Here is a 24,871-nt window from a genome sequence, read left to right on the forward strand (position 1 = left end):
TAAGATACACATGTGCCTCATGGGATTATATATTAATACGTAATTTATATATGCATTTCAAGGCTGATACAGGTATGTTAGGCAAAGTTTAGTGAGTCCAACGCATGTGTGGGCCAAAATTTTGAATTTTTTTTGAAAAGTTTAGTAAGTACATTTTGTAATTATTTTAAATATACATACAACTAATTTTGAAAAATAAACTTTAAACAATATTGTTGAGTTATTTTTTAAAATTCGTATATGATCTTATATTTAAATATATAATCGAAAACATATTTATGTTATTTAAGAAAAGCTTAAATTCATAACTGTATTTGAAATGAAAAAATTGTAGCTAATTAGAATTTAAAGCATTGAAATTGAAAATCTCAATATTATAAATTTATTATATTAAATAATAATATTTGGACCCTTATAAATTATAAGTACTAAAACTAATAATTAATCATATATTTCTTTTTCATTTGAAGTCGCTTTTGTATACAAGATACTTAAAACCGCGACGGCATAACCTATATAAAAATCGGGAATTAGTTGATTTATCGATTTGTGATTACTTCAAGTAAAAATAAGTTATATTTTAATATTAAAATATTATTTAATATATCATTATAATTAAATTAGTTATTTATTAACAAAAAGGATTAGTTTGGGATTAATGTGTTAAATCAGAAATGTTATCTTGGAACATATATTATCTTGGAATATATGCTCAAAAATTAAATGTTATCTTAAGAAATATTTTTTTGGACGTAACAACACGTGGATCTTCTACCATTTTTCTATACTTATACTCAAGGTTAAGGTTAACTTTTGGATAAGTATAATTAGGAAATTTCAAAGCGTGTAAACACTAAACACACTTAACTCTGCTTTTGCTTTATCACACAGCTGAAAGGTTAATTAAGGGTGGAGATGTAAATGAATCGAACTCGGACGAATTTTTAACGAACTCGAACAAAATCTTAACGAACCGAACACTGTTCGATAAGTTTTTCGGACAAAATTTTTTGTTTGAACTCGAGTTCGGTAATATTCGAACCGAACACGAACCGTTCGCGAATATATTGAACCAAACCGAACACGAACGAACATGAATTGTTCGCGAACATCATTTGTATTTTATTTAAAATAATTTTAAATATTATTTTAAGTAAAAATTATATCAAACTATTAATTATATATTTTTTTATAGATAAAATATTTAATTGAAATATTTATAAAATATATTTAATATATATTATTAATAATACATAAATTATTTATACATATAATATTATAAATATACTATTTTTTTCGAACCGAACTCGAGCTTAACGAACGTACCGAACTTGAACGAACACGAACCAAACTCGAGTCTAATACCTTAAAAGTTTGGTTCGGTTCGTTAAGATTATCGGACAAGAAATGTTGTTCGAATTCGAGTTCGATAAGCTTATCGGATGAGTTTATCGAGCTCGAACTCGAATGAATCAGATGAGTTTAACGAACAGTTCGGTTCGTTTACAACTCTAATTAATGGTTACAACATACTTTGTAAATGTCTTGTGGCTAACTCGCTTCTTTGAGAAATACTTGCTTGCTAGAAAGAGCAAAAACCAACTCAACCTTAGGTAGGTCTTGTGTACTAATTTCTAAGCGTGACTTATACGAGCTCTTAATTAAAATTTTAAGGATTTTAAATAAAAATAGTGTTCTAACAGGTTCTTAGTAATCCCTTAAAAAATTAAGAACAACATCTCGAGAATCCCTTAAAAACATTTCTAATAAACTTTTTAAATATGCTTTTAAGTCTAAAAACAAAGAGTATGGCTAAAAATGAAGCTTCAAGAGACTTTGCACTCATCTCTTTTAACAACTAGTATCTCTTAAAAGCATTTCCAACGGTCTCTTAAGTCACTCTTCAAATATATTATAAAATATTCACTCTTAACAACTTGACGTGCATTCACCTCCAACAATACTCTATATATCCACTATTTAAATAATATTTTAATATTAAAATATCTTTCTTTAGTAGAAGCACGATATAAAGTGAAAAAAGAAAGTGGGTGGTTGAATTACTTTATAATAAAATATAAGTTAAGAGCAGGTGGTTGGTTGAGGAGAGAGATGAGTCTCTTAAGGTTTTAAAGAGTCTTTTCGAGCTCCAATTTTTACTATATTCTTTATTTTTACATTTAAGAGTTTATTCAAAGAGGTTGGAGATGCTGTAACTTATATTTTATTAATAAAATTTGAATAACTACCAATTGTGACAACCTTTAGTCATAGCGGAATTGATTTATTAATAAATTATGAATAAAAAGCTAATATAAAGAGTATTGTTGGAGTTTGATACATTAACCTATGTAATGCACATCAAGTTGTTAAGAGTTAATATTTTATAATATATTTAAAGAGTGGTTTAAGAGAATGTTGGAGATTCTCTTAAGAGCTACTAGTTGCTCTTAAAATAGAGGAGTGAGAAGAGCCTCTTAGAGTTTTAAAGAGACTCTCAGATTTTTGGAGCTTTAGTTTGAGTCATACTTTATTTTTAGACTTAAGAGCATGTTTAAAGAATCTATTGGAGATACTGTAACCATCCTTTATTTTGTTTTTATAAATAAGAAATTCAGTTCTACATCTTTTTTGACTCATTTTCTCTTTCTTCCTTCCTTTTTTTATAAATATATTATTATAATAATGATAAGAAATGTATATAAGGATCATTGTTATAGTTGAAATATAAAATAATGTCTTCAATCAGCAAGGGTTATTATTTTATAATATATATAAGAAACACACTAAGATAGGGTTAGGACTTAACTAACATCGTGCCATTAAACTTGATATTCAAATACTATACTATATTATAATAGACAAAATATTAAAATTTTGGTAGTCGGTCGGTCGGTACTTGCTGAAATTACTTAATTACCCTTACTTAATTACTCTAATTCTAATTATTGGTCGATCAATTCTAATTATAATTGATATTGAAGTCAAGTTCTTCTATTACTTTACCAGTTTCAATACTATTTTGTATCGAACTCTATATCATTATAATTTATATTAAATTCAACTTCTTCTACCAATTTATATTTTAACTATCGAGTTATATATTATTCTAATTTGTCACTTTGGGCTAAATTAAATTTAAGCAAATTAAATGTAATTATTAAGATTTAGTTGATATATCATGCAAATCGAGATAAGATAAAATAATAATACTATCAATTCTCCTAAAAAAATCATACTAATGAACTTGGATAAATAAAATAATATATTTTATTTTTCCAAGATAAAAAAATACATTATACAATTGATTCAGATTAACACAAAACTAAAATAAAAATACAATAATGCCAACAAAATAAAATTATATATATTAATTATTTAGTCTAAAACAAAATTATCTTATTGATCCACACTTTATATAAAGTCAAAATTAAACTAAAAATTATTAGTCTGATTTTGTCGGTGTATTGAACATCGAGCTTAAATAAAATAATGTAAATCACTGATCCGAAATAAATCAAATTAATATTAAACTAATTATAATTCGTATCCTATTGATGTGAACGAAAAAATCAAATTTTAATTAGAACATGAATATTTTTTAAAAATATATACATAGAATTATCAATTAAACTATATCTTTCAATCAATAATATTGTCTTTTTCAAATATCTTTTATAAAATTATAGTTAATCTATTAAGTGATCATCATACTAAAATAATATTTTTTAAAGTCCCAACATAATGTAGACATTATATTTTTACCCTCAATAAAATAATAATTTCGTTATAATAACATTTCCCCCTTACAAATGCTATCACTTTAAACAAGTTTAAATGTTCTAAAAAGTTATGACGTCTACTAATATAATTATTATGTAGTCATATCGTTTAAAGTTTTAAATGAACAAAATTAAGAATTGAATTCAAATTTTTAAAAAAGTTATATAGTATTAAAAAAAATCTGTGCGGTCCGTGCATCGCACGGATTTTAAACTAATACATTTAATAATGGAAAATGATATGAGACGTGTATTTATATGCAACCAATAATCAAAATCAGCTATGTATCAGCCATGTTATTTAGTGATTTTTTTGAGAAAAATATTTGAGAATTCTAGAAAGAGTGCTAACTGCATATAAGCCAATCAATTCTCACAGGACGCCACTGACTTAGATTCGTTCATTGAGTTCAATTAGCGGTTCAAAAGCAGATATTATACTCACCGTTCAATAGTCAATATTCTGTTACTAGACAGTTTTTTTATTTTTTTCATTTAATTTCCATACAGTTAGCTGTCTCATTGCATTGCCTGTAAAAATGGAACCTGCTGTCCCGGTACGCAACGTTCTTACTTTCTGCCTCTCTGGAGTACATTCTTTCCATCCGTATCTCTCAATGTTTGGTCCAATTTTACACAAACAGACGCACAGATTGAACAAATAAAACACACTCTCTACGTTTATAATATAAGTTGTGATGCAACTACAATTTGTGGATTGCAATAAGAGGAGAATTTCTTTCATGCACACATGATGACACTTGTCAATCTTTTTTATCATTGTGGAAAACTGATCCAACTGCTACTTGTGAAGTCGAGAAGCTTGCTTGGTCAGCATAGTAAGTGTGCTTACCAAACCCCCTTGTCTGCGTTCACGCCCAATAGATGCCAAACTCTGCTCATTAGGCTGCTGACGTACTCGCGATTTCCACCTCCACGTCCATGCTCAGTTTAGTGTCTGTTACCCTAGCTGCTCATAATTCCACCTACTTAGTGTTTGCAGGTGCTGCACTTAAAGCAATTGTCCATGGGGTGGATTTGACTTTGTTTTGCCTCATGGAAATGAGCCAGGCCAAAGGATGCTGAATGCTGATAACATTACAGGTTTCTTAGCTTGACGCAGCCTGCTAATTAAACAACTTGACGGCCCTGGGTAGTGAGTAGTTACCCTGTTTTAGCAAAGTAGCATTCAGATCTCGACTCATGGTTATGGTCCTGCATACATGGGAGGAACTAGGGGCTACTGGAATGAGCCATAGTCCTCACCAACTTTCAAAATTTATCAAAATTTTAATTTATAATTGTTAAAAATATGAAATTATTTGATTTGATCTCCCTAAACTATATTTATGGTTCCGTCCGTGTCTACATAGTTCAGTTTGTTGTTGTTTAATATATTTGCGTAAATAGTCAAAGAAAAAAAACTAGTCCTTAACTAGAATTAAGACAGCTTTGAAATTAGAGTAATTTGCATATTGTGTATCGGAATTTTTGCATTTATGCATTTTGTATACCGATAGTTTAATATCTAGCAAAACGGATGCAAAACTTTACATAAGCAAAATGGATGCTTTGTTAATATCATTTTGCTTTGTTAATATCATTTAACACCTTGAGGATAAATGCCTAATTTGAATAACATGCATGTGTACCAACGCTCTAAGAGTTCATTAGCTACGTCCTTTTTTTACCTTTCTTTTCTTTATTATACGAGCAGGCAACATAGCAAGATAATTATTAATAGATTAAATAATGAAATTAAGGTTCATTGTCATTTATTTTAGATAATAGCTAGTTAATTAAGCCGTATTTCGCGACGGTCATATAGATCATTTTAGAAAAATAATTCGAGAAAAATTATTTACAAATTATATGGGTTAATTAGACGCAATCAATAGGAAAAAAGTCATATATATATATATTATTATATCCATTTCTTTGTCACATTTTTTTGAGCCGAGAGTTGTTGTATTAAGCAATAATACATGTATACACTACAAGAAAACATGACAAAACCGATCGTCAAAAACGGTCGGTTAAGAGGCAAAACGGTCGGTTAAAAGGGTCATAACCGACCACAAGGTGGTCGGTTTTAGGCTGGTCGGTTATGACTTTTGGTCGGGTTTAAGGCTCATAACCGACCAACACAGTGGTCGGTTAAGTGCCTGGGCATTTTACTAAAATGTGGGGTCACTGTGTCGTCACGTAATATATAGATAAATATATTAAAATTAATAGAAAGTTAAGTGTAAAAATAGAATATGTAATATTTTCAATTACTATTAAAAGAAGGGGTTAAATATCAAAGTGGTCACTCAACTGAAAGCCATATACCAGTTTCATCATCAAACTTAGCGGGGTATCATTTGAATCACTAAATTGATAATAAATATCAAACGAATACCTCAAAATATGTGCTTGATAATTAAAAATTATTTTTATGAAGTTCTATACATTTTTCTTGAAACCTATTACAACCAAATTAAAATGTATGAATTCTAGTATTTTCGATAATATAGTAAGATATATAAAAATTGATCTACTATTTATTTTTAATTTTTTAGTTATATTTTTTTATTTAAATAAAAATAATTAGTAGATAAATTTTTAAAAATCTCACTATGTCATCTAAAATACTAGAAATTCATAATTTTTCATTTGGTTATAATAAAATTCAAGAAAAATATATATAACTTCATAAAAATAATTTTAAATTCTCGAACACCTATTTTGAGGTATCCGTTTGATATTTATTATGACTTAAGTGATTCAAATGATATCCCGTTAAGTTTGATGATGAAATTGATATATGACCTTCAGTTAAGTGACCACTTTGATATTTAACCATTAAAAGAAGATAAGGTAATTAAGTTTCTTTTAAGCAATTAAGTTTCTTTTAAACTCAATAGTTAAAAAATTCTCTTAAATTCTAAAAAGTATCTTAGAACAAAGGTTCCCTTAAATTGTTTTTAAAAATGTTTGATAATAAAGGTTCTCTTAAAATAGCTAAGATTTTCTTCAAATGGCTAAATTTTTTTAAATTTTGCCAATACAAAACAAATTCTTAATATTTATTTCTTAAATTTTTTTCATGAAAAGTTAATTATAATTCATTTATTTCAGATAAATAGATTTTTTTACAAGGATTATAATATGATTTCATTATGTCTTTTTATGAACGGTTTTCATTTTTAGTTTTCTAGAAAAGCGTTAGAAAATGAATAAGATTCTCTTATTTTTTTTTGTGCCAAATTAAAAAAAATGGTATTTTTCTTAGTAAGTTTTTGTTATCCAATTAAAAAATGAAGATTCTCTTAAGTATCACACTCAATAAAATATTTTTAAATGGTCAAAAAATAATATTTTTTTATGACCGTCTTCCATCATGGTATTGTATAAAGAAAATTTCTCAATTGTGAGATTACGTTCAAATTAAAATAATTTACAAACTCAAAACTTAAAGATTCTTTTAAAATTTTTTAAAAGTATTTATAACAAAGGTTTTCTCCTAAATATTTTTGAAATGGCTAAAGTTCTAATAAATTAACTAGGATTCTCTTAAAAATTTTGCCTATGTACAAAGCAAATTTCTAACATCTTAATAATTATTTTTTAAAAAAAATAGGAATAATTATAATTTAAAAAATTTTATTTAGATAAATATAATTTTTTACGAGTATCATAATATGATTTCATTATATCTTTTTATGTATGATTTTGATTTTTTTGCAAACAAATAAACATTTTAATTAAATAGAACTTAACACAACCGGTATAACACTGGTTGAAAAATAAATAACATACTAAAAATAATTAGTTGATTTGTTTCTTGATTATTTAACACATAAAATTTAAAAGTTCTTTAATTTTAAAAATAAATCAATGACATCCCAAACAAGTACACCAACATTCTTGATACATGATTTTGATTTTTAGTTTTTAAGAAAAGCGTTAGAAAATTAATAAGAATCTCTTATTTAATTGACGTTAAATTAAAAAACTTGTTTTGTTTCTTAGTCATATTTCGTTATCCAATTAACATTTTAAGATTCTTTTTTAAAATATGTATTTGTTATTTATTACAATAAAAATTGTCTTAAGTATCCCACTCAATCAAATATTATAAATAATTATAAAAAATATTTTAAATGACACTCTTGGTTTTGTATAAAGAAATATTTTTAAATACTAAGATTACATTCAATTTAAAATATTTTACAAACTCAAAACTCGAAGATTCTCTTAAAAATTCTTGAAAGTATTTTATAAAAGCGGTTCTCTTAAAAACAAAGCAAATGTTATCAAAAATTTCTTTTAAAAGAATTTTATAGCAAAGATTCTCTTAAAATGGCTAAGGTTCTATTAAAATGGCTCACAGCCTTTTTAGTAAATACTTGGTCGAATTACTAGACACGCACTCAAACACATCCATGTTCTTAATAAAGTAGATAAAAGATTATCAGAGAACTTACATTATGCATGGTTCCCAGACAAGGTAAATGTCATAACCAGTGCATAAGTAGGGTCTTTCTGGACTGGAACAGCATGCATTAGTTTCACCATTTTGCATTCCAGAATCCTCTACCTGAAAAGTCACCTTCAGCAGGGTGAGCCTTTGCTTATTGGATTGCACATTAAACTAGTAAACATGAAAAATAACTTCATGCGCTCCAGTGACTGCACTCATTTTTTTATTAGAAAGTGCATAAACTTAGATGCAACACCACTACTACTTCCTCCTTGCTCCTATCTAATTGTCCCATGAGACAAAATAATCGGAAAAATATACTTAATTTTAATCTTAAATTGTTTTTAACTTTTTCTGACTATTAGATTATAGAATTATATAAAAATGAACTATATTCCTCAACTCAAAAAAGACAACTAACATTCTCTAACCATAATATAATTCCTTATTTCTCAAAACTGATGTGAGAAAAATATTTTATTTCATAATAAAAACCAGATATATAATTATCAGGGTTAGATATATGAGTTTTACTTTTCTTATTTGGCCTCTTATGGCAGCACAGGAAATTTTCTAATATCCATTATATTTTTAAAAAAAATTGACAATATGAAAAGCCAGATTGATGCATAATAGTTTACTCCCTGTGTTCTAAAAGGATCCAATTTTGATACTGCCTAAAGCACATCAATAGTTACTATGATAGAGGACACAATAGAGCTTACATGCTTACATTTGTATTGGTCTTTTGCCTTTTCGAGGGAGAAACTGTTAAAGGGGAATCCACAAAATCAGCTTGACAGCATTTATCAGCTACATGTTCACTAGTAGGGAAGATATATCTATCTCTGGCAGCAGAATTCTCAATAGCAACCATAGCAGCATGATGAAAAGGGTGGCAAAAACAACTTGCTTGGGACTGTTGCTCAGCCCACTGCCAAGGATGTAAACAGGAAACATCACTATAGGTCCTCTTTTAATATAGTCTGCAAGGATAAGGGAACTGCTATGATATTGATAAAGTAGACTTGTGTGTAAATTGCAACTCTGTAATAACAGAAATTACTTGTTTTTGTCTGGTCATATCTGACCCTAATATACAAACTACAAGGGAACTCTTCCTATTATCCATTTGTTCATTATCAAGTATACAAAATCCTATTTATACCTTCATTATTAAGAGTACAAAAATGACAAGGAAACCTCTTTTGATAAAGAACAGAATCCAGCTAAATGCAATGCACCTAAGAATCTGTTATACAGGTAACATTCGAAATAAATGTAGATATTTACCAGACCATCAAAAGATTTTGCCAAATCAACAGCAAATTTCATGAACTCCAAAATTGATTGTGAATTTTCTTCACTAAATCCAGTAATGCCGTCTATATTGCTGAGTAAATAAACAAAAGTAGACATAGCAATCAACCAGGCTAAGATTTAGACAACAAATGACCCATTTAAGAGTGTAAAGTCAATTCAACTGATTTTCAAGTTCAAATTAATACACTTCTCAGTGCAAGCCAGTATTTTGCAAATCTAACTGTACTAGTCAAAGATATGTGTAAAACATGATTACAAACAAGAAATTGGGTATAAAAAACAAAAGTGAAACTAATACCCACAACACAACAAATGATATCTTTGTGCAAACCAGCCATCCTTTTAATCAACTCAAAACAGTACAAAGAGTAAGTACCAAGTAAGTCAGATTAGAACTAAATCTATTTAAATCCAAACCAATGCCCTGTTTCTTGAATAACAAAAAAGCTTTCATAATTAAAGGTTTGAGATTTAAAGTTGCAGAACCTAATTGGCACTACTGTCCACTTGAACAGATAAAATTTTATATAATACTCATGCAGGGAAAGGAAGCAAAAAACTAATTAATGGTTATTGAATGTTTTTATTTAAGTATATACTTAATTGTTATCTTTACAATAGTTAATTATTATATAAGTATTTTTAGGAATTTTATATGTCATAATCGTACAATAATAGAAGAAATTTAATTTCTTTAATCTAACATGGTACAAGATTAATGATGGAAATTACAAATAGACAAGGATTAGATTTCTTCTCATTAGGAATTTACTTGGCTTCCAAGTAATAAGAATTTTATAGAAACAGTTATAAATTGAAAGAGAATAAGATCATTATGAACTGATATTTTAATTGGATAAATTAGAGAATTTATTTGTGATTCTACCAATTCCCTGCGAAAATAGGCTTTAATCCCCTGTTTCAACCGATTTCTAGACCGTGTCCTATATCAAATATCCTGTTAAACAAATCTATTTAATTATGTGCCACCCACCTGTATTTTTTTATATCTTGAACAGGAAAAAAAATAAGATTACCAATGTGATTAAAGTACTGTAATAAAATCCTCTTGATAGAAACTAAAACATCATGTATATCTTCAAAGAGAATTGCAGTCTAGTTCTTTAGAAATTAAAAAATGATTGATGATTCCTACAAATATTCTAGCTTATATCAACAAGGTTCCAGAAACTTAACGGCCCAGAGAGAAATTTTGATGATTAAGCTAAAGTGATACTTGTGATTTATAAGGAAAATTAGCAAGTTCAATAAACTTTATACATAATTAGTTAGCTAGTATGACAGACCACGTACTAGGTTGGTGGATGATATGAATTCGGCCATAGCTTGCACTGTTCTTCCCATTCTTCTTTTCATGTAGCTGGGTATTTGGATACCTAATAAGTTATGGCAGAAACAAATAAATTACCACTAGTTAAAAGAATAAACTGCTGATACAATATAAATATGGAATAATTACTAGAAAACTTATCAAGCTATGCCTGGCGGAAAAAAACACCACTAAATACCAGAATAAACTACTGATACAACATAATATGGAATAAATATTAGAGAAGTGGATAGATAAGAAAACTTAATTCTCATGGTCATGGAGATGCAATATTTTACAATCAGACAACAGGAGGAAAAGTCTGCAACAAGTACATCAATAACTCCTGAAAAACAAATGTATAACTACACCTATTCTCAAGCCCTCGACCAAATCGATTCCCACATGTGGTGTAGGATGATTACATGAATAAAAAACAAGTAAAACTGTAAGAGACTAGAAGAAGTCCTGAGAACTCACAGAAGTAAAGAAGACAGTAGGAAACACAATTTACAGTAATAAAACTAGTCAATAGTTAAAATGTACCGGAACCAAAGAATACATTCTATTGAAAAACAAAAACTAAAGAAGGAATTAAATTGATATTTATAGGAACAAACCGTTTTAGTAATCTAAAGGATCACAACACTTTGGAAAAAGAATTGGACAGGTAATTACAATAACAGTTTCATCTGTAGAAAATAACAATAAAATTTTATAGAATTTAAGGTGACCTACTTTTGTGATAAATGTACTCAATTGGTATGATTCTATAAGCTCGGCTATATCACTGGGTATGTCTTCCAACTGGCCACTATCATGAGAAGCCAGACATAGTATCATCAATAACTGGGTATGGGGCGGTCATTACTCTCAACTAGAGTGGTGCAATCGAGTCCCCGATAACTAGAATGGTTTTTTTGATATATGACCATGAATTTAGTGACTACTTTGAGATTTAAGCCTTTTATTTATTGTGTTTAAGGCCTGAAATTCTAACGTTGCCTTTGTTAACTTGAATCAGGGCAAGAGCAGGCTTATACATAATATGAACATAGTAAAATAGCAAAATTCAACACTTAGACCAACTAAGAATAAGAAAACTGAAATTTCATTAATCCAACAAAATATTAAGTACAGATAAAAGAATTATCCGAAGTAAAATAATGTCTTGACTATTATCATGGTATGATTGTTATAAACGTTTAATCAGTTTTGTCTTCTGAGTGTTTTTTTTTGTTTACTTTGCTCAGTTGTTATGGCGGATCAGAATCAAGTTTTACGTGAAATGGAGGACAGCTTTTCAAACTTCAGAATAGAGGATGAGGATGAGGGGGGAATAACGTATGAGGGCAATACATAAGAGTGTATTTCTGAGATCGATGTTCGATGGTGTCTAGTGGGGAAGTTCTTGACTGATTCCCCAATTGATTTCCAGGCAATGCAACACAAAATGGCGTCGTTATGGAAACCAGGAAGGGGTGTTTATGTGAAGGCGCTGAAGAGCAACAGATTCATTTTTCAGTTCTATCATGAGATGGACATTAAAAGGGTTATAGAGGGTAGCCCTTGGACTTTTGGTCGGTTCCAGTTAGTATTTACTCGTATGAAGGATGGGGATGATCCTAGGTCGCTGGCCATCAATAATCTGGATTTATGGGTTCAGCTTCATGGAATGAGTCCGGGTTTTATGTCACAAAGAGTAGTTCAGGACATTGGGAATTATATTGGAAAGTCTGTGGAGTCTGATAATAATAATTTTGTTGGGGTTTGGAGGGAATATTTGCGAGTTCGAGTGTCTATACCACTGGATAAGCCATTAAAGAGAAGGACGAAACTAAGAAGTAAGAAAGAATGATGATACCTGGTGCTGGGTGAATTTTAGATATGAGGGTGTGCCAACTATCTGTTTCATATGTGGAATGATGGGGCATAATGAGAAGTTTTGTGAACGAATATTTGATACACCATTGGAAAATATAGAGAGACCGTATGGTATATGGATGAAGGCGGAACCAAGGAGAAGAAATTATGTCATCAGATCAAAATGGTTATGTCAAGGAGGCCAAATTTCGTCTGACTGGTGGGATGCCGGAAATGGAGATGCAAACAGGGAAGGAGGTTACCGAGATGAGTGCAACTAGTAAGCGTGATCCCGTAATTTTAGGAGCTGAGATAGATACGGGTAAGATTGGTGGAGTAAAAAGTGGGGGAGATAATAAAGGAGCAATTTTAGTTGAGAAAGTGGCGCCTAAAATTCAAATAGGTGGACATATTTTAAATGAAAACAAAGACGGAGAGATAGTTATGGATCATGGGCTTTTTGTACTGGACCCAAAGCGTAGACGGGTGGAGGAAACAGACAATGATGAGACAGCCCAAACACATGGCCCAACAGATGTGACAATGACGGAGATATACATATCATCAACACATAACCAAATAAACGAGACAGAGGCGGGTGCTGCAATGCAGGCCCGCCTAGGATTGTGAATGTTATTAGTTGGAACTGTCAAGGAATAGGTCACCCCTCAAATTTTTGGTTCCTTAAAGACATGGTTTGTCAAGAGAGACCATGTATTGTTTTTCTTTGTGAAACTATTGACAGTAAAGGTAGAATGGAGATAGTGCGAAGAAACTTGAAGTTTGATGGGTTAATCTCGGTGGATGCATTGGGTAGGAGTGGTGGATTGGCACTGTTATGGAAGCATAAGGATCATGTTACGTTGAAGAGTTTATCTCGTAGCCATATCGATGTGGAAGTTAGTGTTGATGGCAAGAGTACATGGAGACTTACAGAAATTTATGGATAACCTGATCGTCAACAAAGAAGAAATACATGGGATCTTCTTAGGAATTTGGCTCGAGATTCTAACCTGCCATGGTGTGCTATAGGCGATTTAAATAATGTTGTATCTCAACAAGATAAGAATGGTGGAGCTATATATCCTAATGCGTTGGTCGAGGGTTTCAATGATGCATTAGCAGATATGGGGTTGATTGATATGGATTTAGTTGGCCATCAGTTTACATGACAGAGGAGCAGGGGAACAACAGCTTGGACTGAGATAAGATTATATAGGACCTTAACCACAGTGGCATGGTTGAATATGTATCCAACTGGAAAATTGTATAACCTAGAGGGCTCTTCTTTGGACCATAGTCCGATTTTATTAATCCCTGAAGCGAGTAAAAAGTTTACAGGTCAACGAAAGTTTCGATTTGAAAATGCATGGTTGACTGAACCAATGTGTGCTCAGCTTGTTCTTGAAAGTCGGATAATGTGTGCTAATAGTAAAATTCAAGACAAAGTAAAGTTTTGTGCAGAAAATTTAGATCAGTGGGGAAAGAAAATAATGAATAAATTCAATGATCGTATCAAGAACTTCAAAAAGGAGATGAAAAAGTGGTGAAAATTCAGAGATGGTGAATCCATAAAGAGGTACAAGGAGGCGAAGGATGTCTTATTATTGGTTTTAGAACAAAACAAAATTTTTGGAGGCAACGAAGCAAGTACTTGTGGCTGCATTCTGGCGATAAAAATAGCAAGTACTTTCATGCAACAGCTACTGCTCGGAAACGGTCGAATCAGGTTTCTCGGTTGAAGAATGCCGAGGGAACTTGGGTTGATTGGGATGATGGCTTGGTAGACCACATACCGCAGCATTATCAGCACTTATTTACTGCAACTCATGTTAACTGGAGTGAGGTTGTTAAAATGCATTGATACAAAAATAACAGAGGAGCAAAACTCAGAGTTATTAATGCAGGTGATGGAAGACGATGTTAGATCAGCTTTATTTCAAATGGATCCTGACAAAGCGCCTGGCCCAGATGGGATGACGCCAGCGTTTTACCAGAAACATTGGGCGATTGTTGGTCACGATGTAGTTGAGCTGGTCAGAATGTTTATGCAAAAATGGATGATGCCAGAGGGACTTAATGATACTAATGTGGTTCTCATTCCAAAAAAGAAATGCCCGACTACGGTGGGAGATTTAAGGGCAATATCTCTTTGTAATGTATTGGTTAAAATCATTACGAAAGTGATGGCGAATAGAATGAAAAATATGTTGGATGGAGTGGTATGGAAAATCAAAGTGCTTTCATTTTGGGAAGGTTGATCACTGACAACATAATGGTGGGTTATGAAATGATTCACTATTTAAAATGGAAGAGAAGGGGAAAGAAGGGATGTATGGCAGTAAAGATTGACATGAGTAAAGCCTAAGACCGGATAAAGTGGGAATATCTTCGAGAGTTAATGAACAAGATGGGCTTTCATGATTGGTGGGTTCAATTAGTTCTGAAGTGTGTTAGTTCAGTCAATTATACTATCACTCATGGGGCGAGAGAGATGGGGCCCGTGGTTCCTAGCAAGGGACTCCGTCAAGGAGACCCATTATCCCTGTATTTGTTCATCCTTTGTGTGGAGGGTCTCTCTGCGTTGATTAGAAAATATGAGTCCTATCAGCTGATTAAAGGTATCAAGATCTGTCGAGCTGCTCCAAGCATTAGTCAATTATTTTTTGCAGATGATAAAAAATTTGTTTTCTAATGCTGACGATAGTGATGCGTTAAATCTCATGGAGTTGCTTCAAGTTTTTGAAGAAGCATCAGGACAGAAAGTGAATCTCATGAAGTCATCGGTGGTGTGTAGTTCGAATGTCACGAGAAGTTGTAGAGATCGAGTCTGTCAGGTGAGAGAAGCTGATGATAATGTCACTTATTTGGGGCTTCCAAACATGGTGGGACGCAACAAATCTCGAGTGATTGGTTTTTTACAGGACAAAATGCGAAATCGAGTTCAATCGTGGAAGGAAGGTTGGGTCTCTCAAGCAGGGAAGGAGATTCTCATTAGAAATATGGTCCAGGGTATGCCTATTTATGCGATGTGCATGTTCCTATTACCTCAGGAGATAATTAAAGATTTTGAACGTAATTTATCGAGATACTGGTGAGGAATAAAAGAAAATACGAACTCTGGGATTTCTTGGATGAGCTGGGAACGTTCAAGTAAACACAAGGTAGCTGGGGGTGTTGGCTTTAGAGATTTTCGTGATTTCAAACTGGCTTTACTTGGAAAATAAAGATGGAGGTTGATGAATCATCCGGAAAAACTATCGAGTAAATTGTACAAAGCTTGATATTTTCCTGAATGTGACTTTCTTGCCTCAGAGCTAGGGAATAGCCCTAATTTTATTTAGAGAAGTATTTGGGAAGCTAGGTTGGTTATAAAGGCAGGAGCTAGATGGAAAATTGGTAATGGTGCTAAAATAGGAATTATGGGACAACCGTGGCTTCGGGATAGTGTTAATCCATGTATTACGACTGAACTTATTGGTTTGAACGCTGCTAAAGTATCTTCTCTAATGATAGATGATGGTGGATGATGGGATCGTGAAGTTATTAAGGACTTGTTTAATACCAGGGACCAACGATGTATTTTGGCAACAAAGATTGGAGGTTGTGGGAGGGCTGATGAGTTATATTGAAACGAAAGCATTAGTGGTGATTATACGGTAAAGAGTGCATACTAGTTACTTCAAAAACAGAAAGAAGATTGGCACACAAATGCTAGTAGTCAGATATGGAATTTATTGTGGAAAGTTTGTGTGCCAGCTAAGGTTCTAAATATGGTTTGGAGAGATTTATCATATATTCTTCCCACGAGATCAGTGCTACAGTCAAAAAGAGTTCCTGTTCCTACCACTTGTCCAATTTGTAATGGTGATGAAGAGACGGTGATGCATATCCTCGTTACTTGCCCCTTTGCTCAGCAGTGTTGGCATCATAGAGGGTGGTCTTTACTTAATGCAGGTGATGCCAATTTTGCAAGCTGGTTGCAGACAATGTTTGATCAAACAGAAAAGGGACGTCGTGGTGAGATTGTGACGATGTGTTGGAGTATATGGAAAGCTTGGAATAATATGGTGTGTAACCAGCAAAGAAGCATAGTGCAGGCTGTTGTTTTCAATAAAGACTCTATACCAGGATGTTATCCAGGGAGATGGAGTAGACTCTTGGGTTAAACCGAAAAAAGATGAAGTTAAGGTGATGGTTGATGTAGCAATATTTAAGGAGCAAAACAGGTATGGAGTGGGAATGTTGGCTCGTGATGATGAAAGAGCAGTTGTGCAGGGTCGTTCGGATAGCTATGAGGGAGTTGTTCGCCCTGAGTTTGCAGAAGCTATGTCTGTGAAAGAAGCCCTTAGCTGGGTTAAGTGTATGGCATGGCAGGGAGTGACAATTGAGTCGGATTGTTTGGGTGTCGTACAGGCCATCCGTAGTAAGGTTACTATGACCTCTCCGTTTAGTAGTATTATTATGGAGTGTCGTAGGTTGATTGCTGAGTTAAACATTGAGTTGTTTTTTATAAAACGATCTGCTAATATGGCCGCTCACTTGTTAGCGAGAGAGTCATGTTTATATCCAGGTCGAGTCTTCGATAGGAGGAATGTTCCTATTGGGTTAATGAATATTGTAAGTGCTGATTTATTTGAGTAATATATTCCCTCGCGTTTCGTCAAAAAAAAATAACTGCACGTTTCCTGTAGAAAATTCTTATTGTTATCATTGTGTTCCTAAAGATAAGAAAGATATGCATGATAAAAGATATTTATTATATTAATTTTTTTAAAAAATGTAGCTTCTGAATCCTCCTTATTTAATCTGTTTTATCATTTTTTTAGGTGACAATAATTTATCATTTGACAATCATAAGAAAGCAAGCTCCATTAGTGCTTAGATAAAAAGTGAAAAATTCCTAAATCAGTCGGCGCATTGATCTCCTAAAGCATAACAGATCCCAACTTGGATATTTCTCTACAATAAACCCACAAGAAACCAGGCATATAATACTATATATGTTCGTATCTGTGTTTAAGTATAGTCCTTCAACACACCTCTTGCGTATACGCTTCACTTAGACGAAGATCTTGTAGCAGAGAAATCTTATTCAACTTCGTAAGAAGTAAGAACATTCAATTTGTTTCACATGTTAAGTTATAACAATCCAAATTTAAAAAGAATAAGCACGCTTTCCAAGTAAATGTAACTATGGCAGCAGTAATTTTCAAATATGGGCATAGACAACAGTTTCTATTCAAAATAAACTAATAATAAGCGATTTCATTTGTCATCCTTTAAACGCACAAGAAATTCTCATTTTAAATAATATACATTAAAATTGGAGTTAGTAAGAATATTCTGTTATTTTTTAGTGCACGTGAAGTATTATCTCATTGAAAACAGACTTTAGGAAGAAGTGATGGCATGAGAAAAATCATCCTATTAATCTAAAAAGTGGTAAAATTGAGGTTTGAAATGTAAGTATATTTGTGGATATGATTAGAGCAAGTAAACAAAACCAACAAGGACCAAAATTATGTTCATGTGTTAGCATGTTTGGGATTAATTATTGAAGCATAGACATATAGGACAGTTCACTTAATACACACAAGACAAAAAAGAAAAGTACTACAAGTCATGCCCAACTTTACCGGGGGGTTGCAAATGTGGTGGCTTATCCGGAATGTGAAGGATTTTCATTCCAATACTCGCTCATTCTCAATATCACAACCCAGTACTTGGCATTTACTAATAAGCACCGGACCCAAGCAACCTAATTTAAAGAAAGAGGGCTTACATGATATTATAAGTGGATGCAGAACTAAAAAATCAGCAGTTACAACTATTTGGTGTGAATCTAACTAGTGAAAAGCTTCCAAGGGTTACTTGTAAATCTTCAGTTGTGTGTGATTTTTGAGGCGCCGCATAATAATTAAACCCACCAAAAATCTAATAATCTAATTTCTGCAGGCTTCCTCCTTGTTAATGTATTTCAGTTTCCAGTTGAAGTATTTACTTTCTTTTTTTTTGCAAGGATGGATGGGTATTAAATTTCTTTGGTTGTATATACTACACAACTAAGTTCCAGTTCCAACCTAAACTCATGATTAGGAAATTGGCCCATCTTGGCCTATTGATTACTGGTAACTCTTTGATTTTTCAAAATCACCTAATAAATCATAAATTGAATTAATTTTGATTTTTAAATTTTTTTAACTATGTATTAAATTTTATTTTAAATTGTAATACTATTCCTACTACTATATGTAAAAAAATAAAAAATATATATACACATTAGTTTTTAGGTTAGTATCTAACAAGTATATTTAGTGCAGGATATACTAAATAAATATTTTCAAATCCTATTTTGTATGTTATATTATTATTCATTTCAAATATATCATTTATATTGTTTTTTCAATTTTTGCTATTTAAAATGTGTGATTACAATGTTTCAAAACTATTTCAAATTTCAATTCTGATCCGGCTTGATCATCAAAAAATGGTTAGAAACTTGCACTTGGTCCATGTCCATATAGTGGGTAGTTATCTAGTTGATCCTTAATTTTTCCACACATTTACTTGTTCCACAAACTTCAATCCACTGAAAAGTCCAAGTGTCAATTCAATTCACAAGCTATGTATCTTCTGTTTTTTGGTAATAGTGAGTAACACTTCATTAATTCTTAGTAGCTATGTCTCTTCGGAAAGCTAGAGTAAAGTATTATGCATCTATTCCTCTTCTGGGCTGTGTTCTACATACTTTCTTTCTTCTGCTATGTGCTCCTGATGATAATTTGGATTTCGATGACGAAACTTCCACCTCACAAGATGTTCACACTGGGACTTCTAAAAATGATGCCACTAATTTGGTTGCAGCGCAAAGGCATTTCCAGCAGCTTCAACACATTAAAATACCATGATCAATGGTTGCACTACCCTTGTATTTGTATGCATTTTGAACATATGTAGTTAGATATGCGCTTTAATTTTTGATGCAATGCGGAGTATGGAAACTGATCCCTATACAGATGGTTAAACTTTTGCTATAAATAAAATATTATATTCTAACTGAGCAGTCATACTTTGTTTCTGACTACCAGCATCGGCTCATTTGAATGTAACACATAAAATGACCTGATATTATATTTTAAGCTATTGGAATTATTAATTGAATTACAAATTTAAAATCTTCATATTGACTATTTTACTCTTTGCTAAGACCCTTTTCATCTGGTAAATTAACAATTTCACTTTCAAATGCAACTTGTAAGACGTCCATAAAAAAACTGTTCAGATGATTGCTTAACTCGACTAATATATTAACAACACAAAGATCAAGAAAAGAATCATATAAAGAAAGCAAAATCCTTCCGCGCACAAAAAAAACCATCACATTATCCACACCAACCAACAGGGGGCTTGAGTAGTCTTCGATTATTTTAACCAATATTACTTTCATAGTAGTGACATTTCTATATTCATACTAGCATATATTAAATGGAAACAATTTCCTAATGAAGGCTAAGTTCGTTCAAACACAGTAACATGTCTATAAACACTTAAAGCAACCATGTGTGGGGAGTAGTACGAAAGGTTATTATACACAGAGCTTCTGCTTTACAGCTTTCGTGAATGGATCTAGTTAAATTGTTTGTTCAAGATAACCTGACAAATATAAAAAAGTTAAGTTGTTGAAATAAGTCGACTTTGGGGCACTAAACTCATTCCATTTTATAGCACAATGGTACACAAGCATGCAAGGGAATGAATGGGTCTCATTCTGCATTCATTTGGCCCACAAGTCTCAGCAAAATCAAAGCTCCAACCACCAAAAAGTACTTATAGCATACGTCGACTCTACCATACGTCGACTCTACCATTACCATACATCGACACGATGGTCGACTCTATAGCAGGCCATGAACTGCTTACTTTTCTCGATGCATCAAGTGGCTTTAATCAAATACGTATGGAACCATCAGATGCAGAGAAAACAGCCTTCGTGACAGACAGGGGCATATATTGCTACTGAGTAATGCCTTTTAATTTAAGAAATACAGGAGCAACTTTTCAACGACTTGTGAACAAGATGTTCAAGGAACAAATATACAATATAATAGAGGTGTACATTGACGACATGGTGGTAAAGTCAAAAAAATGCTAATGATCATGTCCAGGATTTGAAGCAAGTATTCGAAGTGCTAAGGGCATATAATATGAAACTCAACCCATCCAAGTGCAACTTTGCAATGTCGTCGGGAAAGTTTTTGGGGTACATGGTGACTAGGAGAGGAATAGAGGCAAGTCCGGAACAAATAAAAGTTATTTCTGAAATTACAAGTCCAAAGTCTGTTAAAGAAGTACAAAAATTAACAGGACGAGTTGCGGCACTCAACACGTTTATATCACGATCATCAGACAGATGCAAATCATTCTATGATGTACTCAGAAAAAACAAAGGGTTTGAGTAGGAATCAAGACATGAGATGGCTCTGGAAGCGTTGCAAAACTACTTGTCTACAACTTTACTATTATCTAAGCCCACTCCAGGTGAAACATTATATGTGTACTTGTCGATGACAGATCATGCCGTCAGCATGGTCCTTGTACGAGAAGAAGACGGGTCACAGCTTCCTGTCTACTATGTGAGCCGAAGTCTACTAGATGCATAAACTAGATACACGTCTTTGGAAAAACTGGTGTTAGCTCTCTCCACAACTTCAACAAAGTTGAGGCACTATTTTGAAACATACAAAATATGTGCCAAGACAAATTACCCATTGAAGAACGTGTTAAGCAAGCCAGAGCTGACGGGTCGGATGGCAAAATGGTCAATACATCTGAGCATGTACGAAATTACTTACGAATCGCGAACAGCCATCAAGTCCCAAGCATTAGCTGATTTTGTGGCCGACTTCAGTCCTAACCTATTATGTCAGGCAGATCAGGAACTTCAACACTTAATTTCTATTGTGAAGGTGCAGCCCTGGTCTCTATACACAGATGGTGCGTCCAACATCAATGGGACAGGCCTAGGATTAGTACTGAAATTGCCACACGGGGATACCTTGGTGTATTCTATATGCTGTGAGTTTAAAGCAACGAATAACGAATATGAATATGAGGCATTGATAATCGGTATGACGACAACTCTGGACTTGAACATAGTACACTTGGAAGTCAAATGTGACTCTTTACTCATTGTGAATCATGTGAAGGGAACTTATGAAGCTAAGGATAACAAGATGATGAAGTACCTGGAAATCGTCAAGAGGCTACAAAGTAAATTCGATTCTTTTACGAAACAACAAGTTCCAAGGGAAGAAAACATTCAAGCAGACGCCTTGGAAGGAAATGGAGCAGTATCTCGACAAATGAACATCTCGAACATCCCTATTATACATATTCTGAAACCAACTATGGAGATGAATGAGGAAAAATATTCTGTCATGGATATAGAGGAAGGAGAATGTTATGGTTGGATGATAAAGTACAATGAGTTCTTCTCAAAAGACATCTCATTTAACAATAAAAATGAAGCTACGACATTCAAGATGAAGGCGTCCAGGTTTTGTTTGATTGACGGCATACTATTCAAAAAATCTGTTAGTGGCTTGTTACAGATATGTCTAGAAAAAGAAGAATATGAACAAGTTTTACGAGATATACACGAAAGAGACTGTGGAAACCATACGGGAGGAAGGAACTTGTTGTGTAAGATCCTCAGGATGGGATACTATTGGCATATGGTAAAACAGGATGTTATCGACTACGTTTAAAAATGTGACGCCTGTCAAAGACATGCACCAATCATACATCAGCCCTCAGAGTTATTACATCCTTTAATTCCGTCATGGCCATTTATGAAACGGGGAATGGACATAGTATGGAAGATGCCCCCAGCCCCAAGACAAAAAATGTTTATGTTGACGATGACGGATTATTTCTCAAAATGGATTGAAGCCGAAGCCTTCAGGCAAGTTAAATCTAGAGAGGTAATCTCGTTCATTGAAAATAATATATTAGGAAGATTTGGTGTTCCTTCTGAGATAATTTGTGACAATGGCTCACAATTTATTTGCAACAAGACCGAAGATTTTTGCAGAAAGTGGAACATTAATCTAGTAAAATCCACTCTGAGGTACCCGCAAGTTAACGGGCAAGCTGAGTCCAGCAACAAGATTATTATCAACAACTTGAAGAAGAGACTGACATCACACAAAGGAAAATGGGCTGAACAACTCCCTTTGGTGTTATGGTCGGATAAGATGACACCTAAGACATCTACGGGACATACTCCCTTTAGCCTAGTTTATGGGACAAAAGCCGTCATACCAACTGAAATTATTTCACCAACAGTCAGGTACGGTTTGGAAACCACAGAGACAAATTATAATAAATGAGTACACGATCTAGATGTGATTGATGAACTACATGACATGGTCAAAATCAGGATGGCATCTTATCGGCAAGTAGTGGCTAAGAGTTATAACAAGAATGTACGCCTCAGGACGTTTGCAGTAGGCGACTTAGTGCTAAGAAAAGTGTTTCAAAATACTACGGACATGACGGCTGGGAAATTCGCTAACACCCGGGAAGGACCATATTTAATTGATGACATTGTTGGTCGAGGAGCATACAAACTCTTGACTCTTGAAGGCGTCCAAGTCCCAAGAAGTTGGAACATGCTACATCTCAAGAAATACCACATGTAATCACTTGACATTCATTCAAAGTCTAGTCTCTTACTTGGTAGTAAATAAGTCGATAGGACAAGTACTCAGTGCTATAGTTAATTGGATTCTTTAGGGTAATTTTTCTGTGTGATTGCTAGATGTTTTCTTTTCCTCCTTATGAATGAATACATGTGGTTCTTGGCTTAATTTTTATACGCTCATTTACTTGCTTTTATGTATATTTAAATATTAAGTATTTAAAGCCTTGTTACCTTTTATTTGCTTTACGAGTTTGCTATATTTGAACAACATACATGACGAATCTTACAATAGAGAAGAGGCTAGATTCTCAACTCTATTACTATAAGAGGGCTGATCACCCCACGACGTATCAAGGTCCAACCTTGATGTTACAAAAACTTATATAAACAAGGTAAACAAGAGCCCTAGTCTCTCAAAATTTGCCAACAAAACTTAACTTACAAATTGTCTTATTTCAAGAAGGTTAAAAAAACCTCTTAATAAGGCATAACGATGCATGCATTAACAAGTACACAGACAACAGAGTAATTTTGACAAAGTAAAAACATCCAAGTAATGACAACGGAGAAATACAATACAATATGAAGATAAAACGAAAGACATCAAAATAACGATAATAGTTCACGATAAATAATTTAACTCTCCACCATAACAGGTGAAACATGAGTTAACAGCACAATCGATGTCTTAAAAAGAAAATTGAACACAATAAGATTCATGACAAAAGAAAATTAAATTACTACTTGTCATCGACATCAAGGTCCTTAGCGGACTTGTCACCACCTTCCACATCATCCACATCATCCGGGGATAAGCTGGGAAATGCGTCTTCGGGGTAGGTGTTATTATAAATATTCATGGTCTCGTCAATATCCTAGTTCTACCACTCACCTTTGCTATATTCGAGCATCATCTCCACTCTAGTACGCATGACATGTTGTGTCACCACTTTAGCAGCCTCTTCCTTCATTTCATTCTCTAAAGACTGGACTTTAGCAGCAAAGTCATCAAATTCTTGTTGAATCTCATTGACTTTCTTCAAATTGTCTAACGCACGGTCAAGAACAGTCTGTAATTTTTTAGGGAAATCTTTATGCTCGTCTTCAAAAGCTTTAAACTTCTTCACTTCATTCGCATAAACCTCGTAAGCAACCATGGCATTTTGAAAAGCCTGCACATAAAAGGAGGAGATGAGAACGTCACAGGCACATGATATGCTTGTCAATAAATCTTTAAGAAATTAAAGTTTTCTTACATAAAAATATGGCCTTTTGCATCATCCAGTTAACTTTCAACAGGCTTAAAACTCTGACTCTCCATAGTGTGGGGCAATAACATGTCCCCCAACAGGTGGGCAAAAGATGAAGGTTTGGCTCCCGTACTATAATGGTGTGCT

At 32.9% G+C, this 24,871-nt stretch overlaps 2 protein-coding genes and 1 pseudogene across 2 annotated transcripts; 2 read left to right on the forward strand and 1 right to left on the reverse strand.

Annotated features, from left to right (window-relative positions):
* Nucleotides 1-4,318: 4,318 nt before the first annotated feature.
* Nucleotides 4,319-11,948, reverse strand: LOC141660152 (tRNA-specific adenosine deaminase TAD3-like; annotated as a pseudogene).
* A 408-nt stretch (nucleotides 11,949-12,356) lies between these two features.
* LOC141660153 (uncharacterized) lies at nucleotides 12,357-12,761 on the forward strand. Its single transcript, XM_074467112.1, has one exon. It carries the CDS (start codon nucleotides 12,357-12,359, stop codon nucleotides 12,759-12,761), a length of 405 nt encoding a protein of 134 aa, XP_074323213.1.
* Nucleotides 12,762-21,576: 8,815 nt separating this feature from the next.
* On the forward strand, nucleotides 21,577-22,536 carry LOC141660154 (uncharacterized). Its single transcript, XM_074467113.1, has one exon. It carries the CDS (start codon nucleotides 21,577-21,579, stop codon nucleotides 22,534-22,536), a length of 960 nt encoding a protein of 319 aa, XP_074323214.1.
* Nucleotides 22,537-24,871: the final 2,335 nt, after the last annotated feature.

This window comes from Apium graveolens, chromosome 5, assembly GCF_009905375.1.
Source record: "Apium graveolens cultivar Ventura chromosome 5, ASM990537v1, whole genome shotgun sequence".
NCBI lineage: Eukaryota > Viridiplantae > Streptophyta > Magnoliopsida > Apiales > Apiaceae > Apium > Apium graveolens.

Bases quoted from the DNA above. Each gene is read 5' to 3' on its own strand.
- LOC141660153 (XM_074467112.1), top strand. From the start codon at position 12,357: ATGGCGTCGTTATGGAAACCAGGAAGGGGTGTTTATGTGAAGGCGCTG.
- LOC141660154 (XM_074467113.1), top strand. From the start codon at position 21,577: ATGGCAAAATGGTCAATACATCTGAGCATGTACGAAATTACTTACGAA.